This window comes from Scyliorhinus torazame, chromosome 25, assembly GCF_047496885.1.
Source record: "Scyliorhinus torazame isolate Kashiwa2021f chromosome 25, sScyTor2.1, whole genome shotgun sequence".
Lineage (NCBI taxonomy): Eukaryota > Metazoa > Chordata > Chondrichthyes > Carcharhiniformes > Scyliorhinidae > Scyliorhinus > Scyliorhinus torazame.
Window position 1 is genome coordinate 17325833 of NC_092731.1, and position 25666 is coordinate 17351498.

The 25666-nt window shown below is 50.5% G+C and overlaps 1 protein-coding gene across 3 annotated transcripts in view; it reads right to left on the reverse strand.

Moving 5' to 3' along the window:
- Positions 1-483: 483 nt before the first annotated feature.
- prkd2 (protein kinase D2) overlaps positions 484-25666 on the reverse strand; it is a 116214-nt gene continuing 91031 nt past the window's right edge. For all 3 annotated transcript variants that reach the window (XM_072490109.1, XM_072490111.1, XM_072490112.1), the window contains exons 9-18: positions 22937-23014; positions 21864-22143; positions 18966-19018; positions 17744-17816; positions 15571-15677; positions 11307-11468; positions 9709-9807; positions 8159-8426; positions 7021-7106; positions 484-3457 (exon numbers count right to left, since the gene is read on the reverse strand). In XM_072490109.1, coding sequence (XP_072346210.1) covers positions 3248-3457; positions 7021-7106; positions 8159-8426; positions 9709-9807; positions 11307-11468; positions 15571-15677; positions 17744-17816; positions 18966-19018; positions 21864-22143; positions 22937-23014 — 1416 coding nt within the window. In that variant the 3' untranslated portion in view covers positions 484-3247. The remainder of the gene's footprint in view (positions 3458-7020; positions 7107-8158; positions 8427-9708; positions 9808-11306; positions 11469-15570; positions 15678-17743; positions 17817-18965; positions 19019-21863; positions 22144-22936; positions 23015-25666) is intronic.

A 25666-nucleotide genomic window follows, 5' to 3' on the forward strand; every position in this document is an offset into this window, starting at 1 on the left:
CCCTGCACATCTTTTTGGGTTGTATTGGGGGGGGGGGGTGAGACCCACGCAGACACGGGGAAAACGTGCAGGGTAGGTGACCACAGTCAGGTTGCGTAGCTCCCGAGTTGCAGTTTAGAAACAGATGGAGTTGTCAGCACAATTTGTGCACTGGAATTCTCTTTAAAAGTATCTAACAGAGGGCAGCACGTTGGCGCAGTGGTTAGCACGGCTGCTGAGGACCCGGGTTCGAACACACAATGCTACCGTGATGCAGTGGTTAGCACTGCTGCCTACGGTGCTGAGGACTCTGGTTCAAATCCCGGCCCCGGGCCACTGTCTGTGTGGAGTTTGCACATTCTCCCCGTGTCTGCGTGGGTCTCGCCCCCACAACCCAAAGATGTGCAGGGTAGGTGGATTGGCCATATTAAATTGCCCCTTAATTGGAAAAAAATAACTGGGAACTCTAAATTTATTTTTTAAAGAATCTAACAGTAATGGAGGCATGTTTAAACATTGCTTTTATTCAATAGATTAGGATAAACTTTTCTACAAAAAAAATATATTTGAGATAGATACCTGGCAAACAGCAACTACCACGCACACACACACACACACACACACACACACACACACACACACACACGGAAAGAGAGACACACACACACACACACAACGAGAGAGAGAGACAGTGAGAGAGAGAGACAGCGAGTGAGAGACAGCGAGTGAGAGACAGCGAGTGAGAGACAGCGAGTGAGAGACAGCGAGTGAGAGACAGCGAGTGAGAGACAGCGAGTGAGAGACAGCGAGTGAGAGACAGCGAGTGAGAGACAGCGAGTGAGAGACAGCGAGTGAGAGACACAGAGGCACAAAGAGAGACAGCGAGAGAGATAATAATAATAATAATAATAATAATAATAATAATAATAATCGCTTATTGTCACAAGTAGGCTTCAATGAAGTTACTGTGAAAGAGACAGGGAGAGAGTGAGAGAGAGACAGAGACAGAGAGAGAGAGAGAGAGAGAGAGAGAGAGACACACACACACACACACACACAGAGCGAGAGAGAGACACACACAGAGTGTGAGAGAGAGAGACACCTGTATACACAGAAAAGAGACACACACACGCAGAAAAGAGAGCAACATACATACACACACACACACACAGGTCCAGAAAGTGGGAGAGAGACAAACATACAAAAAGACTGATGTATGTAACACACTTTTGTGCAATATCATGGAAGTAGCAGACTGTGGTGCATTTGCTACCAGTGACCTGGTCAAATTCGAAACAAAACCCAGAAACGGTCACCATCTAAAACAGGTCCTTAAGCGAGTCGGCCAGGTCCCAAACCCCTGGATGTGGAGGGGGGTGGGGGGGGGGGGGGGGGAGCAATGGAGAAGGTCCCCTCAAGTGACCCCCTGCTGGAACCCTGATGGACATCGATCCTGGGCAAGGCCAAGATCAACCACGAAGCCCACCCAAGCTGAATAGTTTGAAATACTCACCCTCTCGGTTCATACACGGGCGAGATTCGCAAGGGCAGTCTGTTTCTAGCAAGGACCTGTGCTGCTAGGGGAGGAAGTGAAACACTGGGATGTGTTGAAAATTTAAAAATAATTAAATTAACACACAAAAGAAATCTATCCCGCCGGCTCTCAGACCATTCTGAGTTTTACTAGTGAATGGCTTCCTTTGCAAAGACCTTGATCAGGCATCTAGTGTGGGAGACAGTACCTCGGAGAGCACGGCACTCCCTCAGCACTCCCCTGGGAATGTCAGCACTCCCTCGGGAATATCAGCACTCCACGCCACTCCACGCTAAATTCCCCCTTAATTGGAAAAAATGAATTGAGTACTCTAAATTTAAGTCCCTGGAACGGGATCTGAACCCAGGACCTTCCAACTGGGCAGCAGGAGCCCTCCCCCCACCCCCCCCCCCTCCCCTCAACACACACACGGATGAAAGAATCTGCCTGGACCCCTTTCGACGTCCACAAGGAGTGAACAGCAGCTTACGGCTGGAGAACATCAGACAAACATAGAACCCCGTCGTTTCGGACATACAGCTTATCGAAGCAGAAAAATACTAAATATTCTTCAAATCTCAGATTGGAGTCACCGCATATGTACAATATATATATAAATAAGTAAAATAAGACGATCAAAAAAACATTGTCAGCGTTCACGCACACGGGCCCTCGCCAGAACTAGTGCAGCCTCGGAAATCGTTCTTGCCTCCGGGTGTGTCCCACCCCATGCGTGTTCACCTGCGAATTGCTCACGGCGAGAGCTTTATACTATAATACCTCGTAACGAGACCCATCCTCCTCCCCTCCCTTCCCCCACCCAAAGATTCAGGCTCAGGGGGGGCTCTTTCAAAGCCTTTTTAGGACACCCCTCCCACGTTCAATCAGCCATCTTGGAAATGGCGGCCACATATCCCAGGCGTGTCACGTTGAAAGATCGGAGTCGGAACTCTGTAGCTGGTTGGGTAGATAAGTGGATGGTGATGGGGGGGGGGGTGGGGGAGGGGGGTTCAATTGAGGGGTCATCCCATCTTTCACCTCCCCTCCCCTCCCCCCACTCACCCAGGAAGTGACCAAATCGAACGTTAACTTCAATCAGACTACGACGCACCCCCTCCCGCGCCAAGCTGCTGAACCGAAGGGATATTTTATGGGATGGTGAGGTGGGTGGGGGTGGGGGGAATAAAGAACAGGGAAGAAAGAAAAAAAAGGGATTAAAAAATTTTTTTTAAGGCCCTCGTAAATTAGATTTAAAAAAATTAAAACCTTCTTAAAAGAAAAAGTTTACAGCTGCCCATTCTCGCAGGCATGTCGCACCTTTCCCCAAATAGTCCTTCCCAAATACGGTTACATTCTCATGACCCACCCCCCACCCACGTCCCTACAGAGAGGAGATTAGCAGCTTAGCTCATTGGCCAGTAACAATTTTCCTGTAAGACCCCCCCCCCCCCCCCCCCCAGCCCAATGGTGTTTAGTTGTGGAGGATAATTAGGTACACGTTCCCTCCCTCGCATCCACCATAAATTAGATTTTCACATTCCCCGAGAGTACATCTTGTGATCCCAAACGGCAGTGGGAAGGGCACTGGTCCAGAAGGCAGCCTTGGTCCACTTCCAGCGAGGCCCCTCCAATCAGATGAGTCACACTCAAAGCCTCCGCGACGTCAGAAGGTGCAGCACTGGAGCGTGTGTGCGTCTACGTGGGAAGATCTCTCACGGACTCTCGGGACCGAGTTCATAGGATGCTAACCCTCTCGCTGATTCTCTGTACATCGTCACACCCCGCTCCGTCTCCGGGGCGCGGCTGGTTGGCCAAGTGGGGCAGGTACTGGAGGTTACGTCCCTGGCTGAACTGCTCCCAGCGCGAGTCATCACTCTCGTGAGTCAGGTACCTCTCTCCCATCTTACACTCCAGCTCCCGCAAATCCAGCCATGTCTGGTGGTCCTGTAGGTGTGGGGGCGAGGTGGGGGAGGGGAGAGAAAAAGCATTACTTATCAAAAAGCAGGTTCAAAGGTGGCTCGCGTTCCTGTTCTAGGGTAGCCAACTGCGATTAAATGTATTTCTAGAGGGGTTAGCGCTGCTGCCTCATGGCGCCGAGGTCCCAGGTTCGATCCCGGCCCTGGGTCACTGTCCGTGTGGAGTTTGCACATTCTCCCAGTGTCAGCGTGGGTTTCACCCCCACAACCCAAAGATGTGCAGGGTAGGTGGATTGGCTGCGCTAAATTGCCCCATAATTGGAAAAAATGAATTGGGTACATTTAAAAATGTAAGCCTACATGTGACAATAAAGATTGTTATTATTATTCGGTCAATATGTCCATCCTCCACCAATCAGAAAGCAAGAAGACTCATTTCTCAATAAGATGATGTTTGACTGTCACCCAAACTGCCTTTTCTAACCCCCATTTCCAATTTCATAGAATTTACAGTGCAGAAGGAGGCCATTCGGCCCATCGAGTCTGCACCGGCTCTTGGAAAGAGCACCCTCACCCTCCCCATAACCCAGTAACCCCACCCAACACGAAGGGCAATTTTGGACACGAAGGGCAATTTATCACGGCCAATCCACCTAACCTGCACATCTTTGGACTGTGGGAGGAAACCGGAGCACCCGGAGGAAACCCACGCACACACGGGGAGGATGTGCAGACTCATCACAGACAGTGACCCAAGCCGGGAATCGATCCTGGGACCCTGGAGCTGTGAAGCAATTGTGCTATCCACAATGCTACCGTGCTGCCCTAGTAGCATATCTGGTTTTGTATCTGGTAAAGAGGAATTTTCAAAGAAAATGATGGAAAAACAGAAGTATTTTTAACATCCCCATAATTTTCCTCCCGGGTCGCGCACAGCAGTGACCTGGAGGCTGGGCTTCAATTCCCAGAGGCTCCAGGCCAACCCTACCCTGTGCTAGGTTGAAAGGGGTGTCACCTCACAGAAGGATGGGGAGGGGAACCGAGGCCTCTTCCTCCACCCAAAGGCTTTGTGCACGTGATGGCACCATGCTGGCCGCGGAGATCGCTGGCCCTCACTGAATTAGTAGGACCTCCTCAACGTCAGGGGCCTCCACCGGACCCCAACGCTACAGGGCTTGGCCTTGGCTCAAATCTTCACATTGCTGCCTGTGGGAGCTTGCTGTGCACCCATTGGGATTCCCATGCTGGGAAGTCACGGTGACTACACTTCAAGAGATAACCTCACTGGCACTGGGACACCGGACTTTGCTAAAGGCGCCACGTGAATACAAATCTTTCATTCTTGCCTGGGGACAGAGGGAGCTCCTCGTTACTACCCAGTGACACCTGCTGGACGACACGGGGCAGAACAGAAGTTATCTCAGGCCCAATGCTCCCTCGCCCATCAAAACCCCGACTCTCACTGGCCTGAAAGCTGACCAGTGCCCATTTGGGAAAAGTGAGCTTGGATCCAAAGTTGGCATGTGGCGTTTGAGTCCGTTCTCATCCCAACGCCTGGCGCCCCACAGGAGGCTCTCCCCTCCCTCCAGGACCCACTGCACCTTCCCCTCCGACCATGGCATTCCCCCAACCCCTCTACCTCCCCTCCCCCAGCCGTTCCCCCATTGGGTTTCATCCCCTCCTCTCAATCCCCTCGGATAATCCCTGGAATCTCTCCCCCCCCCCCCCCCCCCCCCAACCTCGTCGTCAATCTCCCTCCCCAGGATTCTCCCGGTGATGAAAGAGGGAGGGGTCGGAGGGGGAAACGGGAGACCACAGCAGCTTTCCCAACATCCCAGGTGGGTTCCAGAACAGAGGCGCAAAACTGTTACACCAAGAATTTGGGAAGGTTTTTAAATCGATGGACCGCCTCAGCACTTCTCAAAGAAAATAAAAGTGTGGAGATGAACAACATAGACACATTCCCGGGGGAAATCGATGAGCACAGGAGAGAGAGAAAAAGAGAGAGAGAGAGAGAGAGAGAGAAAGGAGAAAGAGAGAGAAAGGAGAAAGAGAGAGAAAGGAGAAAGAGAGACAGAAGAGAAAGAGAGAGAGAGGAGAAAGAGAGAGAGAGGAGAAAGAGAGAGAGAGAGAGAGAGAAGGAGAGAGAGAGAGAGAAGGAGAAAGAGAGAGAGAGAGGAGAAAGAGAGACAGAAGAGAAAGAGAGAGAGAGAGAGAGAGAGAGAGAGAGAGAGAGAGAGAGGAGAAAGAGAGAGAGGAGAAAGAGAGGGAGAAAGGAGAAAGAGAGAGAGAGGAGAAAGGAGAAAGGAGAGAGAGAGAGAGAGAGGAGAAAGAGGGAGAGAAGAGAGAGAGAGAAGGGGAGAAAGGAGAAAGCGAGAGAGAGAGGAGAAAGGAGAAAGGAGAGAGAGAGAGAGAGAGAGAGAGGAGAAAGAGAGAGAGAGAGAAGGGGAGAAAGGAGAAAGCGAGAGAGAGAGGAGAAAGAGGAGACAGAGAGGAGAAAGAGGAGAGAGAGAGGAGAAAGAGAGAGAGAGGAGTGAGAGAGAGAGAGAAGACAAATGAGAGAGAGAGAGAGAGAGAGAGAGAGAGAGAGAGGAGAGATGAGACAAGAGAAAGGAGAAATGAGAGAGAGAGAGAGAGAGAGAGAGAGAGAGAGAGAGAAGAGAGAAAAGAGAGGGAGAAAAGAGAGAAGAGAAAAGAGAGAGGAGAGAGCGGAGAATAGAGAGCGAGAAAGAAAGACAAGAGAGAGAGGAGTAAAGAGAGGGAGGAAAGAGACAATAGAGGAGAGAAGAGAAAGGAGACAGGGAGAGAAAAGAGAGAGAGGGAGAAAAGAGAGGGAAAAGAGAGAGGGAAAAGAGAGAGAGAGAGAAAAGAAAGAGAGAGAGAGACAGAAAAGAGAGAGAGAGAGAAAGGAGAGAGGGAGAGAGAAAAGAGAGATAAGAGAGAGAGAATAGAGACAGATGGAGAGAGAGAGAGGAATAGAAGGATATCCTCCTGATAGAGGGTAAAGTAGGAGACCCACATAAAACAGAAGGTGCAAGTCGGAGCCAGCTGGGCGGAATGGTCAGCGGTGAGTCAGACCAATGAAAAGTCCCATTGCCCGGTGTGCGCAGCACTCAGGTGGAATGTTTAGCCCAGGAGAGCCTCCAGAACCTTTTCAAAAAGGTGGATAAGCATTTTTTTTAAATGAAAAAAAATTTAGAGTATCCAATTCCTTTTTCCCAATTAAGGGGCAATTTAGCGTGGCCAATCCACCTACCCTGCACATCTTTGGGTTGTGGGGGTGAGACCCACGCAGACACGGGGAGAATGTGTAAACTCCACACAGACAGTGACCCAGAGCCGGGATCGAACCCGGGACCTCGACGCCGTGAAGCTGGAGTGCTAACCACTGCGCCACCGTGCTCTCCTGTGGCTAGGCATCTTGAACACAAACAGCAAACGGCTCGGAATCCGACGCTCATGGCGCTGCACTGAAATGCCAGCCTAGATCACAGGATCAGTTCCTGGAGTGGGACTTGAACCCATGTCTATCCGGCTCAAAAGACTGCCATCAGGCTCCGCCCCTCTCACACTATTGGATGCAGCAGTTACCTGCAGGAATGGATGACTCAAAGACTTGTCCACGCTGTATCGCTTCCTCATTTTCACCTGGAGCAAGTTGTTGATGAGGTCAGTGCCTGAAAGAGTAAAGTTTTCAGTATTGCTGAAAATAGAGACATGCTGTCAAAGCTTTTCACCTTGCACCCATCAGGACAGATACAAGAATACAAAATTTCAAAGGGAACCACAGTTTGCACGAGAAAAGGAAGTGGGCAGGTCCTGGATTTCAGTATCTCTCCTCTCTGACATTTATCAAAATAGTATTGGGGTTGGATCACAAACCATTGTAGACGGCCACTGTCCCCATCAAACACTCCCAGGACAGGTACAGCACGGTGTTAGATACAGAGTAAAGCTCCCTCTACACTGTCCCCATCAAACACTCCCAGGACAGGTACAGCCCAGGGTTAGATACAGAGGAAAGCTCCCTCTACACTGTCCCCATCAAACACTCCCAGAACAGGTACAGCCCAGGGTTAGATACAGAGGAACGCTCCCTCTACACTGTCCCCATCAACCACTCCCAGGCAGGTACAGCATGGGGTTAGATACAGAGTAAAGCTCCCTCTACACTGTCCCTATCAAACACTCCCAGGACAGGTACAGTCCGGGGTTAGAGAAAGAGTAAAGCTCCCTCTACACTGTCCCCATCAAACACTCCCAGGACATGTACAGTCTGGTGTTAGATACAGAGTAAAGTTTCCTCTACACTGTCCCCATCAAACATTCTCAGGGCAGGTACAGTCCGGGGTTAGATACAGAGTAAAGCTCCCTCTACACTGTCCCCGTCAAACACTCCCAGGACAGGTACAGCACGGGGTTAGATACAGAGTAAATCTCCCTCTACACTGTCCCCATCAAACACTCCCAGGACAGGTACAGTCCGGGGTTAGATACATAGTAAAACTCCCTCTACACTGTCGCCATCAAACACTCCCAGGACAGATACAGCACAGGGTTAGATATGGAGCAAAACTCCCTCTACCCTGTCCCCATCAAACACTCCCAGGACAGGGGTTAGGTACAAGGCTCCGTCGCACACTGCCTTGCCACCAAATCATACACCACCCAAAGACTCCTCCCCCCCCCCCCCTCCTCCCCAACATCTATCTCCAAATCTGACACTCACCTAACCGTGAAATCTCCTTCCAGGGGTTTGGCGGGTACATGAAGGCAGCGTTCTGAATCTGGTCGTTGATGTCCTCATCCTCATTGAAGGGGAAGGTACCACTGAGGCTAACGTACAGGATCACCCCCACTGACCACATGTCCAGAGAGCGGTTGTAGCCTTTATTCAACAGAACCTCGGGTGCCAGATAGGCAGGTGTCCCCACCACCGATCGGCGAAACGATTTCTCCCCGATGATACGAGCAAAGCCAAAATCACAGAGTTTAACCTGGAACAGCGCGTTGGGGGGAGGAGGGCGCGGGAGAAAGAGAGGGGCGAGAATCGGTGGTTATTTATTGACAGATACAGCAACAGGTACAAGTTATTCTATTTCTTGTAAACCATGTCTCTTGTGACAGATTATTCTGATTTTATTCAATTCTCGGAAGGAATTTTATTTCAGCTTTAGGCAAACCCTTCATGTCCAACATTTCAATTCTGATTGTACAAAAGGAAATCATTGCAGCCGGGTACCGTTAAGCAGCCTGGTTACGGTGGTAAATAAAACCCTCCACCCTTGCCACGGGTACTTGCCCCTGGTACAACACATCACCAGTCTCCACTGCCCTTTCCTTTGCCCCTGAGCTAGCCCAGTGTCACTGCCCGGGCAGGGTCGCCGAACACCCCCGCACAGCAGCTCCCTCCAATGGTCATGTGTGGAAAGTGCAGACCAGGCTGGGATGGGCCCTGGTTTAACTGCTCCCCAGTCTCCACTGGGTTTGCCTTATGTTTTATGCTCCAGGGCAGCATTTTTTGCCCATCCCTAATTGCCCCTTTGAGGAGGTGGGAGGGGGGGGTGAGCCGCCTTCTTGAGCCGCTGCAGTCCCTTGTGGTGTAGGTACACCTGCTATGCTGTTAGGGAGGGAGTTTGACCCGGCGACAGTGAAGGAACGGCCGATATATTTCCAAGTCAGGGTGGTGAGTGGCTCAAAGGGTGGTGGTGGTGGGGACGCAGGTGTAGCTGGTGGTGTTCCCCAAGCATCTGCTGCCCTCGTCCCTCTCGGAGGCTGGGCTCGCGGGTTTGAAGGAGCCTTGGCTTTTACTGCAGTGCATCTTGTAGACGGTACACACGGCTGCCACTGCGCGTCGGTGGTGGAGGGAGTGAATGTTTGTGGAAGGGGGGAGCAATCAAGCGGGGCTGCTTTGTCCTGGATGGTGTTGAGCTTCTTGAGTGTTGTTGGGAGCTGCGCTCATCCGGGCAAGTGGAGAGTCCATCACACTCCTGACTTGTGCCTTGTAGATGGTGGACGGGCTTACGGGAGTCAGGAGGTGAGTTACTCTCCGCAGAATCTCTAGCCGCTGACCTGTTCTGGCAAGTTGAGAGACTTGGGCCCTGCAATGATGGCCGACAGCCAAATAACCCATCAACACGGGCCCTGGACCACGTGGACGTGTTACTGGCCTCGGGGAAGTGTCCGCGGAACTCAGTTTCCAAGAGAACGTGGCCAGAAAACTGCCCGAGAATGGAAGGGGCCATCATGGTGGCCAACCTGGTCGCTATGGTTACCCACCTGAGGGAGGGGTTCGGCCGACGCCAGTAGCACATTTTCTGGTTTGAGGTCGCAGTGCACGATGTTCTTGAAGTGCAGGTGCCGGAGCGCCACAAGAATCTGCAGAAACCAAAGTACAAATAAAAAATCATGGTCCTTGGGCTTAACCAGGCGAGGGGCTAGGCTCAGAGGCCTGTCCCACTGAATCGCGGACAGTCAGCGCCAGCACATCCCATCCCACCCATTCCCCTTGGACCAATGCTGGTGTTTCTCCCATATTGTGGCAGGGACAGACCGTGACAACCTAGCCTCTAGGCTAGGCGCGGGGACACGGGGAGGCGAGTCCAAGGGGGCCGGCTTAGCTCAGCGGGCTAGACGGCTGGAGCGAGGCCAGCAGCCCGGGTTCCATCCCCGCACCGGCTGAGGTTATCCTTCTCCACCTTGCCCCTCGCCCGAGGGGTGGTCAGCTCTCTCCACCCCCCCCCCCCCTCCCTCCCCTTAAAGGGGAAAGCCATCTATGGTCATCTGGGACTGTGGCGACATTTAATACGCACAAAAAATACTTAATTCTCTACTTTGAGAATACTTTAGTGGGCGGCACGCTGGTTACCGCCGCTGCCTCACAGCGCCAGTGACCCCGGTTTGATTCCGGCCTTGGGTGACTGTGTGTGTGGAGTTTGCACGTTCTCCCCATTTCGTCCGGGTGCTCCGCTTTCCCCCACAGTCCGGGTTAGAATTCCCTCCCCTAAACCCCTCTCACCCCTTCAAATACTCAAGATCATGTCGATCAGGAAAGATGAATTAAGGTGGGAGGCAAGTGGCGTGAAGCGTAAACATCAGGATAGACCCTTTACAGCCCAATGGGTGGGTGTGACTGGTGCCATATAAATGCAAGTTGTTAAATGGAACTGCTGCAATACAACAAACATCCCCCTGGTGGCGATGAAGAGTTACCAATCCATGGGTCTCAGCAGCACCATCTGCTGGGATAAAGCAATACTGCAGCTTAATTCTATTTTCAATTATTTTGCCTGCCCCATGAATTAACTTTGAAAAAAACCCATAAAATATTGGCGGCACAGTGGTTAGCACTGCTGCCTCACAGCAGCAGGAACCCGGGTTCAATTCCGGCCTCGGGTGACTGTCTGTGTGGAGTTTGCACGTTCTTCCCCGTGTGTGCGTGGGTTTCCTCCGGGTGCTCCGGTTTCCTCCCACAGTCCAAAGATGTGCAGGTTAGGTGGGGCTACGGGGATAGAGTGGGGGATTGGGCCTGGTAGGGTGCTCGTTCAAAGGGTCAGTGCTGACTCGATGTGCTCAATGGCCTCCTTCTGCACTGTCGGGTATCACTGATTCTATGAAAATTCTCAAACAGGAAATGAAATGAAATGAATGAAAATCGCTTATTGTCACAAGTAGGCTTCAAATGAAGTTACTGTGAAAAGCCCCTAGTCGCCACATTCTGCCGCCTGTTTGGGGAGGCTGGTACGGGAATCGAACCGTGCTGCTGGCCTGACTTGATCTGCTTTCAAAGCCAGCGATTTAGCCCTGTGCTAAACAGAAATGCATATTACTGAAAACAAAAGGGGGTCAGGAAATATCAGGTGGATAAAGCCAGTTACCTGTGTGATCATGAATTTGGTGATTCTTTCTGGCAGGCGTCCTCTCTCGCTGGACAGAATCATCTCCAACATGTCGCCGTGGAGCTTCTCCATGACGACAAAGACCTTCTCGGGCGTCTCAAACATGCATTCCAGGTTGACCACTCCAGGGTGACGCAGGCCCTGTGCATCGAAAGGTTCACAAGTTACCCCAGGGGTAAATGTAGCATTTAGGCGAGTGACTCCGTCAACAACAGCTCCCTCCACACCCCGTCTGCAAGGCCGCCTCTCTCCCGCGTGGCCTCATCGGAAACCTCCCCTTAATTAAAAAAATTCATCCGCGGGACGTGGGCGGCGCTGGCTATTTTTGCGAACTGCCCTTGAAGTGAGCGGCTTGCCAGGCCCGGTGAGTTGAAAGTCAACCACATTGCTGTGGGTCTGGAGTCACGTGTAGGCCAGACCGGGTAAGGACGGCAGATTTCCTCCCCTAAAGGGGCATTAGTGAGCCAGATGGGTTTTTACGACAATCATAGATTATCATAGAATTTACAGTGCAGAAGGATGCCATTCGGCCCATCGAGTCCGCACCGGCTCTTGGAAAGAGCACCCTACCCAAGGTCAACACCTCCCCCCTATCCCCATAACCCAGCATCCCCACCCAACACTAAGGGCAATTTTGGACACTAAGGGCAATTTATTATGGCCAATCTACCTAACCTGCACATCTTTGGACTGTGGGAGGAAACCGGAGCACCCGGGAGGATGTGCAGACTCCGCACAGACAGTGACCCAAGCCGGAATCGAACCTGAGACCCTGGAGCTGTGAAGCAATTGTGCTATCCATAATGCTGCCGTGCTGCCCAATCGACGTTAGTTGTCACGGTCGCCGTTACTGAGACGGATTTTATTCAGTGAATTTAAATTCCTCACGGGATTTGAACCCAATGTCTTCCAGAGCATTAATCTGGGGCCTCTGGATTACTAGTCCAGGGACTTTACAATTGGACATATTGAATTCTCCCTCTGTGTACCCAAACAGGCGCCGGAGTGTGGCGACTAGGGACTTTCCACTGTAACTTCATTGCAGTGTTAATGTAAGCCTACTTCGGACAATAAAGATTATGGTAACCACTAAATCACCATCTCTTCTAGAAATCTCTCTCTACTATCCTTCTGATCACTGCTTTCCCGGAATTCCTCATCAGAATTATTACCGACTGTTACATTTTCATTCTGGCTGCATCACAGCCTGGTATGGCAACTACTCAGCTTTGTTGCACCTTCCCAAGGGTCTTCATTTATTTATTTTTAAAAATAAATTTAGAGTAACCAATTCATGGTTTTCAATTAAGAGGCAATTTAGCGGGGCAGCACAGTGGTTAGCACAGCTGCCTCACGGAGCCGAGGTCCCAGGTTCGATCCCGGCTCTGGATCACTGTCCGTGTGGAGTTTGCACATTCTCTCCGTGTCTCCGTGGGTCTCACCCCCACAACCCAAAGATGTGCAGGGTAGGTGGATTGGCCGCGCTAAATTGCCCCTTCATTGGAAAATATTAATTTGGTACTCTAAATTTTAAAAAAAAGAGAGGCAATTTAGCGTGGCCAATAATATCTGACCAAGTTTCTATACAATTGAAGCAAGACGTCACTATTCCTCTACTCAAATCCTCTTGTGATAAAGGCTAACATTCCTCAAGCCTTCCTAATAGCTTGCTGCACCTGCATGTTAACCTTCAGTGACTTACGGACAAGAACACCGAGGTACCACTTCGGACCGAGACGAGGAGAAATGTCTTCACACAGAGGGTGGTGAATCTTTGGAATTCTCGATCCCAGAGGCTGCGGAAGCTCCGTCATTGAGTACGTCCAAAGCAGAGATTGTCAGATTTCTGATTAGCAACGATGTAAAGGGTTGTGTGGACAGTGGGTGTAAAAGTCATTGAAGTGTCCGATCGGCCATGATCGTATTGAATGGCGGAGCAGGCCCGATGGGCTGAATGGCTCCTGTTCCTATACTTCTGAACGTAATGTTGAACTGTGTCAGCCAATTTGTGCACAGTGAGGTCCCTTCCGCCTCAGAGCGAGAGTGCTGCATTTGGAACCGTGTTGGCCAGGGTACCAGGGGGAGAGCCCCCCCCCCCCCCCCCCCCGCTCCTCCGCTAGTCGTGTGGCATCTTTAGTGGCAACTGAAGCCAGTACATCAGATCTCTCAATTACGCCCTGTTTGCAGAACAGGAACCGATTGACAATGCTCATACCAACATGGATTTTTATAGCGTCGTTAACGCAGTACAGTAATCCCCCGTTTCGTGCACTTTCCAATAAAACATTTTCGTTTTGGAGCAGATTTCGTATTCAGAAACCTCTTCGAGTGGCAGGGCCTCAAGGTTACGTTTGGCAGGGCAGCACGGTGGCGCAGTGAGTTAGCACTGCTGCCTCACGGCACCGAGGTCCCAGGTTCGATCCCGGGCTCTGGGTCACTGTCCGTGTGGAGTTTGCACATTCTCCCCGTGTCTGCGTGGGTTTCACCCCCACAACCCAAAGATGTGCAGGGTAGGTGGATTGGCCCCGCTAAATTGCCCCTTAATTGGAAAAGAATTGGGTACTCGAAAAAAAATTTTTTTTTTAAGTTTGGAGTGGTTGGTAAACCCTCAAGGAATCGAATGAACCGTTCCTGTTCCCAGTGTCTCAGAATCGCTCCAGTGCAAATGGTCCCATCACGTCTGCAGACTCTTCCCCTGCGGGGAACCGTCTCATAATCTCTTGAATGCTCCAGTTGAATTTGCCTTCACCAGTCTCTCAGGCGGCGCAAAGGAGGGTCACAGAGAGAGAGAGAGGGACCATAAGACATAGGAGCAGAATAAGGCCACTCGGCCCATTGAGTCTGCTCCGCCATTCAATCATGGCTGATATTTTTCTCAATCCCATTCTCCTGCCTTCTCCCCATAAACCCCTGATCCCTTTATTAATCAGGAACCTCTCTATCTCTGTCTTAAAAGCACTCAGTGATCTTTAAAACAGAGATTAAACAAGAGGCCAAGGAGGGGATTTGAAATCAACAAAGGGAATTTGAAAAATCAAAGCTTTGCTTTGAATGGGCGTTGGTGCAGGTTGGCGAACACAGGTAGCGAGCGGTGGGCGGAGAGGAGTTGGTACGAGTTGGGATAGTGGCACAAGCAAACCCGGGTTTATAGCGAGGGGGGGCAAAAGCCAGGAATACTGAAGTCCAGAGATACCAAGGGCGATGGATTTGGGTTTCAACACTAATCGCACTGGAGTAGGCCCAGGCTGTGCACTCAGGTGCGGAGAAGTTCCGGACACACTCTGACAGAAATGGCTTCTTCCCAAGCCGGAGCTGTAGCCATGTAAAATGGCTGCGTTCCGATTAATCTGACCAAAACCCAGTTTATAACGGCTAACCCGAAAGACTGTTAGGAAAAGCAGCCAAGAAGACACAAGCAGGCAGCAGCAGACAGTTTTGCATATTCGGCTCTGGGGAAGTCGGCCCAGATCAATACTCAGGGCTATCAACAGCCCATCAACCCAGGTATTCACAGTTGCATTCAGGACTGTTTACACCTAATCTGCTCAGACATCCACCGTTAAATCGGCTATCCCCGGGAACAATTGCAACATATTAGCAATTGAATACCGGGCCAGACCTGTCGGCGCCTGCAGTGGCCGAAACAAAGACAGGTGAGCGACCACCCCCCCCGATCGAGGAAACGCCTCACCATTGGACACATCGACCCCAGGGATTGGGGACAGAATCCAATCACTTGGGACTCAGGGTCAAGGGCCGCCCCGGGAGGCGGGAAGCCCCTGGGCCCTATAAAAGTGAAGGTCCAAGTTCAGATCTCGCTCTCTCTCCTCTTCGCCTGCTCGAGACCTTCGCAAGACCAGCCACCGTGTATAGTAAGTTTGAATCCAGCGATCGCTATCCGGTAGAGACACCTAGCCACCGACCTGTAGCAGCCTTTTGAATCCCGCGGGCCAGATTTGATTGGGCAAGCCATTCGTTTCCCTGACCTGGTGGGCTCTTCCTAAGTTAAGTATTGGCCAGTAGTGATAGGTTTATTATATAGAAAGTATTAGGGTATTAATATTGCTTGTTGTATATAATAAATGACAGTTGTTTTAATCCTTACTAAGCGGTGTGCTGTGTTATTAATCATAACCTGAACTTGAACCATGTGGCGGTATCATAAAGATACCTGGCGACTCATGAGCAAAGGTGACCTAAACAGAGCAAATGGACTAAGGTTAAAAAGAGCAACAGAGCTCACCTGGAGGATTGCCACCTCGTTGCGGAGCTGATTCTCCTGCTTGGTTGGGAAGCGCAGCTTGTCGATCACCTTGATGGCCACGTCCCGCCCAGTTTGTCTGTGTTTACCTGGAAGACGAAGAGCAGGCCGTCAGTGCATAGCACCACGCGGCACAAGAGGAGATCCTTCACCCACTGCAGCCATGCTGACTCTGCCAGGCAAGCCGGGTAAATAAATCAAATTGCAACAAGTCTACGGCACAGAAAGAGGTCACTGAGCCCAGCAGTGGCCGACATCCCTGTAAACTTTCCTTTTTAAGTATAATTATTGTAAGCAGAGATGAGATATGTTGCCAATGATTTCCGTTTCGCACATATCAGGACAGACACAAGAATTTTTAAAAAAAAATTTTTTTTTTTTTTTTTTTATAAAAAGAGTACCCAATTAATTATTTTTCAATTAAGGGGCAATTTAGCGCGGTCGATCCACCTACCCTGCACATCTTTGGGTTGTGGGGGCGAAACCCGCGCAGACACGGGGAGAATGTGCAAACTCCACACGGACAGTGACCCAGAGCCGGGATCGAACCTGGGACCTCGGCGCCGTGAGGCCACAGTGCTAACCACTGTGCCACCCTGCTGCCCACTGGACAGACACAAGAATACCAAATTTCAAACAATCGCAACCCTTTATTCTCGAGGAGAAAACAAGTGCTGATTGGTTGGCAAGTCGCCTTTGATTGGCTGAGGCGTTGCCCTGGAAAGAGCAATGGGTGACTATAGGCTCCCCAAGCTCCCTGATAATTCAAAATAGGTCCAAGACTTATGGACGTCGTATGCCTTTTGTTTGCAGAGAATGGGTCCCCGTGTATGAATGTACGTCGCTTTGAGCAAGCCATGTTCCGAGCTCCACTGGTTATTTTAGATTGGTTGTTTGTGTAGCTATAGCGCACTCAGGATTGTTCAGCCAGTGCTGCCCGATCGTGAGAACAATATCTAACAGCAGACGTTTAGTGTTGGGTTTTGCAGGCGAAGGCTGGTTGGGCACCGCCTGTACTCTGCTTATTAGGAATGACCTCACTTTACTTAATATCACTGCCTGGCAGTCCAAATTAACAGTGCTCCTCATGAGAACCCCAGGGTATAAATATGTGCATCCTCTGGACCCCTTTTGTGGTTCTATTTGATATTCTATCCCGGTTCCCACATGACTGCTAGTTCCCACCCTCCTCCTGCTCTCCCAGAAGGGGGCCCCCCAACTCCTCACGGAGGTTCAGGTCTCACCTGTCCACCCCCAATATACACACACAAGTTATTCCGCTGCAGCGGGCATCGTGGACAGCCCTGACGCTATTTTAGGCCGAAGCCATTCAGCCCCTCAAGCCCTCTCTCTGGTTCAACTGGTGGCGGCCGATTGGTTCCTGGACTCCGCTCACCCACCTTTGTCCTATATTCATCTATACCCTCGCCCAGAGTTAATCACCACAGTCGGGAATTCTCCACTTCCATCGCCGAGGTCTCGAGCGAGGGATCAAGTGACTTGGGCTGGCTTTACTCCTCCCTAACTCAGGGGGCGCTGCTGCTGCTGTCAAATGAACAGACTGAGGTCTTCACATGGAGGCTGGTAGTAATCTGGAACTCTACCCCCGCCCCCCCCCCCATCTCCCAAAACCTTTGAGAGGGGGGCACTGGAAATTTTGAAAAATCATTTTAGGCTTTTGTTAGGAATGGGATGTGTATCGAAGGGAGTTAAGATACAGATCAGACACGATCTAACTGAATGGAGGAACAGATACAAGAGGGATTGAATGGACTCCTCCTGTTCCATTGTTCATGGACCAACCAGACAGGAACAGTTAACAATAGATTGGGCCGCACGGTGGCACAGTGGGTTAGCACCGCTGCCTCACAGCACCGAGGTCCCGGGTTCGATCCCGGCTCTGGGTCACTGTCCGTGTGGAGTTTGCACATTCTCCCCGAGTCTGCGTGGGTCTCACCCCCACAACCCAAAGATGTGATGGCCTCGCTAAATTGCCCCTTAATTGGAAAAACTGGGTACTCAAAATTTATAAAAACAAAACAAAAAAAAACAATAGATTAATGCTGACTCTCAGACCGACGCTAACTCTCAGTCTGAGTGCCTGGGCCAACTACACCCAGCGTCCAACATGCGAGTAACTAAGAGACAGGCTCACCTCCATAAACAATACCAAACTGTCCTGATCCAAGCACCTCATCGGCAAAGATCTGATAGACGGTCGCAATATCCTAGAGAGAGGAGAATATGGTGAGGGACTCCAGTCAGAAAGAAAGTGTCTCAAACACTGTTCCCACCAAACACTCCCAGGACAGGTACAGCACGGGGTTAGATACAGAATAAAGCTCCATCTACACTGTCCCCTTCAAACACTCCCAGGACAGGCACAGCACGGGGTTAGATACAGAATAAAGCTCCCTCTACACCGTCCCCATCAAACACTCCCAAGACAGTTACAGCACGGGGTTAAATACAGAGTAAAGCTCGCTCTACACGGTCCCCATCAAACACTCCCAGGGCAGGTACAGCACGGGGCTAGATACAGAGTAAAGCTCCCTCTACACTGTCCCCATCAAACACTCCCAGGACAGGTACAGCACGGGGTTAGATACAGAATAAAGCTCCCTCTACACCGTCCCCATCAAACACTCCCAGGGCAGGTACAGCACGGGGCTAGATACAGAGTAAAGCTCCCTCTACACTGTCCCCATCAAACACTCCCAGGACAGGTACAGCACGGGGTTAGATACAGAATAAAGCTCCCTCTACACCGTCCCCATCAAACACTCCCAGGGCAGGTACAGCACGGGGCTAGATACAGAGTAAAGCTCCCTCTACACTGTCCCCATCAAACACTCCCAGGACAGGTACAGCACGGGGTTACATACAGAATAAACCTCCCTCTACACCGTCCCCATCAAACACTCCCAGAACTGGTACAGCACGGGGTTAAATACAGAGTAAAGCTCCCTCTACACTGTCCCCATCAAACACTCCCAGGGCAGGTACAGCACGGGGCTAGATACAGAGTAAAGCTCCCTCTACACTGTCCCCATCAAACACTCCCAGGACAGGTACAGCACGGGGTTAGATACAGAGTAAAGCTTCCTCTACACTGTCCCCATCAAACACTCCCAGGACAGGTACAGCACGGGGTTAGATACAGAGTAAAGCTCCCTCTACACTGTCCCCATCAAACACTCCCAGGACAGGTACAGCACGGGGTTAGACATAGAGTAAGGCTTCCATGTTACTGTCCCACTATTCCATATTAGAGCAAACCCATAAAGAGAAGCTTCATTCTGCCAGCCCTCATTGAGATTGAAGTGATGGTCACGTTGTGAACAAGTTTGTGCTCACGTTGACTGTCCAGCACTCACCACGTTTTCCATGATCTGACTGTTGGCCACAGAGAAATTAACCGACGCCTGTCCTGCAAAGTGAAGGAGAAAAAAAAGGCACATCAGAAACAGACTGAGCCACTTTGTTCTTACTGGGTAAAGGCACCGGCCATAGGTCCCAGACTCTCTCCCCACTCTGTGCCCACTCGACCATGGCCATACCATTGCAGTGGCAGCGACAGTCCGTCAGCACTTCAACACTGCAGAGGGCAGCCAGGCTTTAGGTTCCTGGTCACCAGTCTGGGGGTAAGCGCGCGTGTGTCTGTGTGGAAGCGGGCGATGCCTTCCAGAGTTGAACAGCCTGCCAAAACCTCACCGTTCATCCACGAAGAATGGCCACTTGGGTAAGCTACTGGAAGGCGGCAGGTGGCACTGTAACTATCTTAGTACGATTAACGGGGGAAGAAGCTATTGAATCAGGTCACGGGGGAGCCAGATGTACGAGCTTAAATCAGCGATCCTGTTCTTGAGGGGTCCAGGTTGGCATTGTAAAAAAGCCAGGTTGTAAATAATTGACCCGCAGTACATGCCAAGGTAGCTGCACGCGTGCCCTCCCCGTCAGAAGGTCAAGGGTTCAATCCTCACGGCGGATATTTGAGCCCGGCAGTGTCCGAGGGGGTGCCTTGGCTCACATACAGTGCCAAACCCACCTGTCCTCGGAGGTTAAAGAGCCCAGTGCACAGCGACCCTCCGGCAGGATCGCTAAAAACAGCTCATCTGATCAAATGCACGTGCGTGCGGGATTTTACTGATCGCCTGCGTCACGAATGTGAAAATGATGGATTTGAAGGACAGCTGCACCAAAAGGTACATTCTTGCTTTCTAACCTTTAAATTGAGTTTAAAGGGGTGCACAGTGGTTAGCACTGCTGCCTCACGGCGCCGAGGACCCGGGTTCGATCCCGGCTCTGGGTCACTGTCCGTGTGGAGTTTGCACATTCTCCCCGTGTCTGCGTGGGTTTCGCCCCCACAACCCAAAGATGTGCAGGGTAGGTGGATTGGCCACGCTAAATTGCCCCTTAATTGGGAAAAAAAAAGAACTCTAAATTTAGAAAATAAACAAGTAAACCGAGTTTAAAAGCCCTTTTCTCAATTGAAGTGTTGACAGACACCTGTGTGTTTGTTCAAACCTCATCAAAGACCCCAGAGCCAGCCGCCAGGAATCATTCAAATACAATGATGTGCAGTGGTTGGGAGAGTTGTAGATAGTGGAGCTGGGCTGAGAAGTGGCAGATGGAGTTCAACCTTGATAAATGTGATGTGATTCATTTTGGAAGGTCGAATTTGGATGCTGAATACAGGGTTAAAGGCAGAATTCTTGGAAGTGTGGAGGAACAGAGGGATCTTGGGGTCCACGTACATAGATCCCTCAAAGTTGCCACCCAGGTTGATAGGGTTGTTAAGAAGGCGTATGGTGTGTTTGCTTTCATTAACAGGGGGATTGAGTTTAAGAGCCGCGAGGTTTTGCTGCAGCTTTAGAAAATTCTATTTAGACCACACTTGGAATATTGTGTCCAGTTCTGGTCGCCTCATTGTAGGAAGGATGTGGATGCTTTGGAGAGGGTGCAGAGGAGATTTACCAGGATGCTGCCTGGACTGGAAGGCATGTCTTATGAAGAAAGGTTGAGGGAACTCGGGCTTTTCTCATTAGAGCAAAGAAGGCAGAGAGGTGACTTGATAGAGGTGTACAAGGTGATGAGAGGCATGGATAGAACGGATAGCCAGAGACTTTCCCCCAGGGTGGAAATGGCTGTCACGAGGGGACATCATTTTAAGGTGATTGGAGGAAGATATATGGAGATGTCAGAGGTCGGTTCTTTACACAGAGAGTGGTGGGTGGGTGGAAAGCACTGCCAGCAGAGGTGGTGGAGTCAGGGTCATTAGGGACATTTAAGCGACTCTTAGACAGGCACATGGCCAGCAGTAAATTGAAGGGGTGTAGGTTAGGCTGATCTTAGATGAGGATAAATGGTCGGCACAACATTGTGGGCTGAAGGGCCTGTACTGTGCTGTACTGTTCTATGTTCTATGAATCTTCCGAAACCCTTTGGTTTCTGATAGGAAGGGGCTTCAGAGCAATTCTCTTTCTGGTGAACTGTGGGATGAAACCGGAGCACCCGGAGGAAACCCATACAGACAGGGGAGAAAGTGCAGACTCCACACAGACGGTGACCCGAGGCCGGGAATCGAACCTGGGTCCCTGGCGCTGTGAGACAGCAGTGCCAACCACTGTGCCACCTTGTCGTGCTCAAGCTACTTACAGCGGGAGCTTTGCAATACAGGAGCCTGTTCAGGGCGAAAGGTACACGCGTGCTTATACACCCGATGGAGCACTTTGAGGAAATGCCTTTTACATGGTTGTGGCAAATTTTGCGATATCCCGAATTTGTGACGGATGCTTTGTCAATACAAGTCCTTCAGTTGCCGTGGAAAGGGCTGGAGAGTAGGTTCGGGGCAGGTAGTATTGAGGAAGCAGGGGGGCTGCAGAAGGACTTGGACAGGCTAGGAGAGTGGGCAAAGAAGTGGCAGATGGAATACGACGTGGAAAAGTGTGCGGAGGCAGGCCAGCGCTGGAATCGTCAAGCCCAGGAGGCGAATGAGGGCTTCAGCAGTTGAGTTCGCGGAGAGAGCGGTGAAGAAGAGCAAAATTACAGAGGTGGAAAGAGGCAACTCAACAATGGCACAGAGGGTCAGAAGTTCATTTCGATCAAACGCGACACCAAGCTTGCAAACGGCACAGTTTCGTCTCAGCCGGTTGCCAGGGAGGGGGAGGAAGTCACCAGATAGAGAATGGAGTTTGGAGCGGTCATCAAAAACAAAGGTTTCTGTTTCCCCAATATTTAACTGGAGCAGAGTTAGCCGGAGGAATAGCTCTTACTGCGAGGCGTCTGTTCCTGGGTGTTGACCGTGTCCTGGAAGATGACCGGCTTCAAGGCCTGCCGAATCGCACTCTCCCACGCCCTGGCCTCCTCGCCACCCGCCACAACGCTCGGCCCACCGGAGTTTGATGCTGGGCGCGGGACGGTGGACGGGCTCTCACCGACAAAGTACACCACACTGCCAGTCCGGATCTCAAAACAGTGGGGGTTGCCTCCCTGGGGAACTGAAGCAAAGTTCTGCGCGGGCTCCACGCCCAGGATCTCCGAGAGCGGGATCTCCTGAGCAGACAGGAAGAGATGGGGAAGAAACAAAGAGGTTTAGAATTGGGATCTACCTCACCTCCCACTCCGCTGCCAAACCCAAACCGTGCTCGAGACTTGGAGTGTGTGATGCAGACGGAGTAGAGATCCCTCTACACTGTCCCCTTCAAACACTCCCAGGACAGGTACAGCATGGGGTTAGATGCAGAGTAAAGCTCCCTCTACACTGTCCCCATCAAACACTCCCAGGACAGGTACAGCACGGGGTTAGATGCAGAGTAAAGCTCCCTCTACACTGCCCCCTTCAAACACTCCCAGGACAGGTACAGCACGGGGTTAGATACAGAGTAAAGCTCCCTCGACACTGTCCCCATCAAACACTCCCAGGACAGGTACAGCACGGGGTTAGATGCAGAGTAAAGCTCCCTCTACACTGTCCCCATCAAACACTCCCAGGACAGGTACAGCACAGGGTTAGATACAGAGTAAAGCTCCCTCTACACTGTCCCCATCAAACACTCCCAGGGCAGGTACAGCACGGGGTTAGATACAGAGTAAAGCTCCCTCTACACTGTCCCCATCCAAATTGTAGGGGGAGGGACAGGGGGTGGCATGAGGATATTCAGACTGCTAATTTTCCAGTATCCCACTTTCCAAATTGCTGCCCAACGGGAAGTTCATCCGCCGCTTGCCCCCTTTCAATCTCGCTCAAATGTTCCAATTTATCATGACATTAAGACTGAGTGTATCAACAGGACCATCCACACACATGAAGCAGACTTCACCTTATAACACTGGTTATAACACTTACCTTATAATACTTGTTTCCTGTGTCATTGTGAAAGAGAGTGATGCACTTGCAGTCCAGCCTCCAGTAGTGCCTCTTCCGCTGAGGGAGAGAAGACAACACTTGGTCACTAAGCACAAGCCGGTCAGATAAGAGCAATGAAGGAGCAATCAGGGTGGGAGGGTGAACCAGGGTGAGAGGCCGACAGGGTAACTAATAGCAGTGAATATTCTGATGGCTTCACTACAACATTATCCAATTGGGAAGAAATCAGGATTGGGAGATCTACTGGGATTCCATGCAATGGGAAGGGGCTGTGTGGCAATCCAGTGGGATACATCCAAAGGGAAGGGGTTCGATCCCAATCTTGGGTGACCATCAGTGTGGAATCTGTACGTTCTCCCAGTGTCTGCGTGGGTCTCCTACGGGTGCTCCGGTTTCCTCCCACAGCCCAAAGATGTGCAAGTTAGGTGGATTGGCCATGATAAATTGCCCCTTAGTGTCCAAAGGTTAGGTTCGGTGGGGTTATGGGGATAGGGTGGGGGAAATGGCCCTGGGTAGGGTGCTCTTTCAGAGGGCCGGTGCCGACTCGATGGGCCGAATGGCCTCCTTCTGCACTGGAGGAATTCTATGATATCCATGCAGTCCTCGTCATTCTCCACAGAACAGGAATGGGATCAAAAATAGCATAAGAACATAAGAACTAGGAACAGGAGTAGGTAATCTGGCCCCTCGAGCCTGCTCCACCATTTAATGAGATCACGGCTGATCTTTGTGGACTCAGCTCCACTCTCCGGCCCGTACACCATATCCCCGAATCCCTTTATTCTTTAGAAAGGTATCTATCTTTTTCTTAAAAACGTTTAAAGAAGGAGCCTCAACTGCTTCACTGGGCAAGGAATTCCAGAGATTCACAACCCTTTGGGTGAAGAAGTTCCTCCTAAACTCGGTCCTAAATCTACTTCCCCTTATTTTGAGGCTATGCCCCCTAGTTCTGCTTTCCCCAACCAGTGGAAACAACCTGCCCGCATCTATCCTATCTATTCCCTTCATATTTTTATATGTTTCAATAAGATCCCCCCGCATCCTTCTAAACTCCAATGAGTACAGTCCCAGTCTTCTCAACCTCTCATCATAATCTAATCCCCTCAACTCTGGGATCAACCTAGTGAATCTTCTCTGCACTCCCTCCAGTGCCAATATGTCCTTTCTCAGGTAAGGAGACCAAAACTGAACACAATACTCCAGATGTGGCCTCACCAACACCTTATACAATTGCAGCATAACCTCCCTAGTCTTGAACTCCATCCCTCTAGCAATGAAAGACAAAACTCGATTAGCCTTCTTAATCACCTGTTGCACCTGCACACTAACTTTTTGCGACTCGTGCACCAGCACACCCAGGTCTCTCTGCACAGCAGCATGTTTTAACATCTTACCGTTTAAATAATAATCCATTCTGCTGTCATTCCTCCCAAAATGGATAGCCTCACACTTGGCAACATTGAATTCCATCTGCCAGACCCTAGCCCATTCACCTAACCTATCCAAATCCTTCTGCAGACTTCCGGTATCCTCTGCACTTTTTGCTTTACCACTCATCTTAGTGTCGTCTGCAAACTTTGACACATTGCACTTGGTCCCCAACTCGAAATCATCTATGTAGATTGTGAACAACTGCGGGCCCAACACTGATCCTTGAGGGACCCCTCTAGTTACAGGTTGCCAACCAGAGAAACGCCCATTTATCCCCACTCTCTGCTTTCTGTTAGTTAACCAATCCTCTACCCATGCTACCACTTTACCCTCAATGCCATGTATCTTTAGTTTATGCAGCAACCTTTTGTGTGGCACCTTGTCAAAAGCTTTCTGGGAATCCAGATATACCACATCCATTGGCTCCCCGTTATCTACTGCACTGGTAACGTCCTCAAAAAATTCTACCAAATTAGTCAGACACAACCTACCCTTTATGAACCCATGCTGCATCTGCCCAATGGGACAATTTCCCTCCAGGTGCCCCGCTATTTCCTCCTTAATGATAACTTCGGTTGTAGGGAAAATGCTGGAATCTAAGCTTACCGGCCTATTTTACCCGCTTTCTGCCGAACTCCTTTTTTAAACAGTGGTGTCACGTTTGCTACTTTCCAATCCTCTGGGACCACCCCAGAGTCTAGTGAATTTTGATAAATTATCACTAGTGCGTTTACAATTTCCCTAGCCATCTCTTTTAGCACTCTGGGATGCATCCCATCAGGTCCAGGAGACTTGTCTACCTTTAGCCCCATTAGCTTGCCCAATACTGCCTCCTTAGTGATTACAATCATCTCAAGGTCCTCACCTATCATATCTTTATTTCCATCAGTCACTGGCATGTTATTTGTGTCTTCCACTGTGAAGGCTGACCCAAAACACCTGTTCAGCTCCTCAGCCATTTCCCCGTCTCCTATTATTAAATCTCCCTTCTCATCTTCCAAAGGACCAATATTTACCTTAGCCACTCTTTTTTGTCTTATATATTTGTAGAAGCTTTTACTATCTGCTTTTATGTTCTGAGCCAGTTTACTTTCATAGTCTACCTTACTCTTCTTTATAGCTTTTTTAGTAGCTTTCTGTTGTCCCCTAAAGACTTCCCAGTCCTCTAGTCTCCCACTAATTTTTGCTACTTTGTATGTTTTTTCCTTCAATTTGATACTCTCCCTCCCCTCCTTAGATATCCACGGTCGATTTTTCCCCTTTCTACCGTCTTTCTTT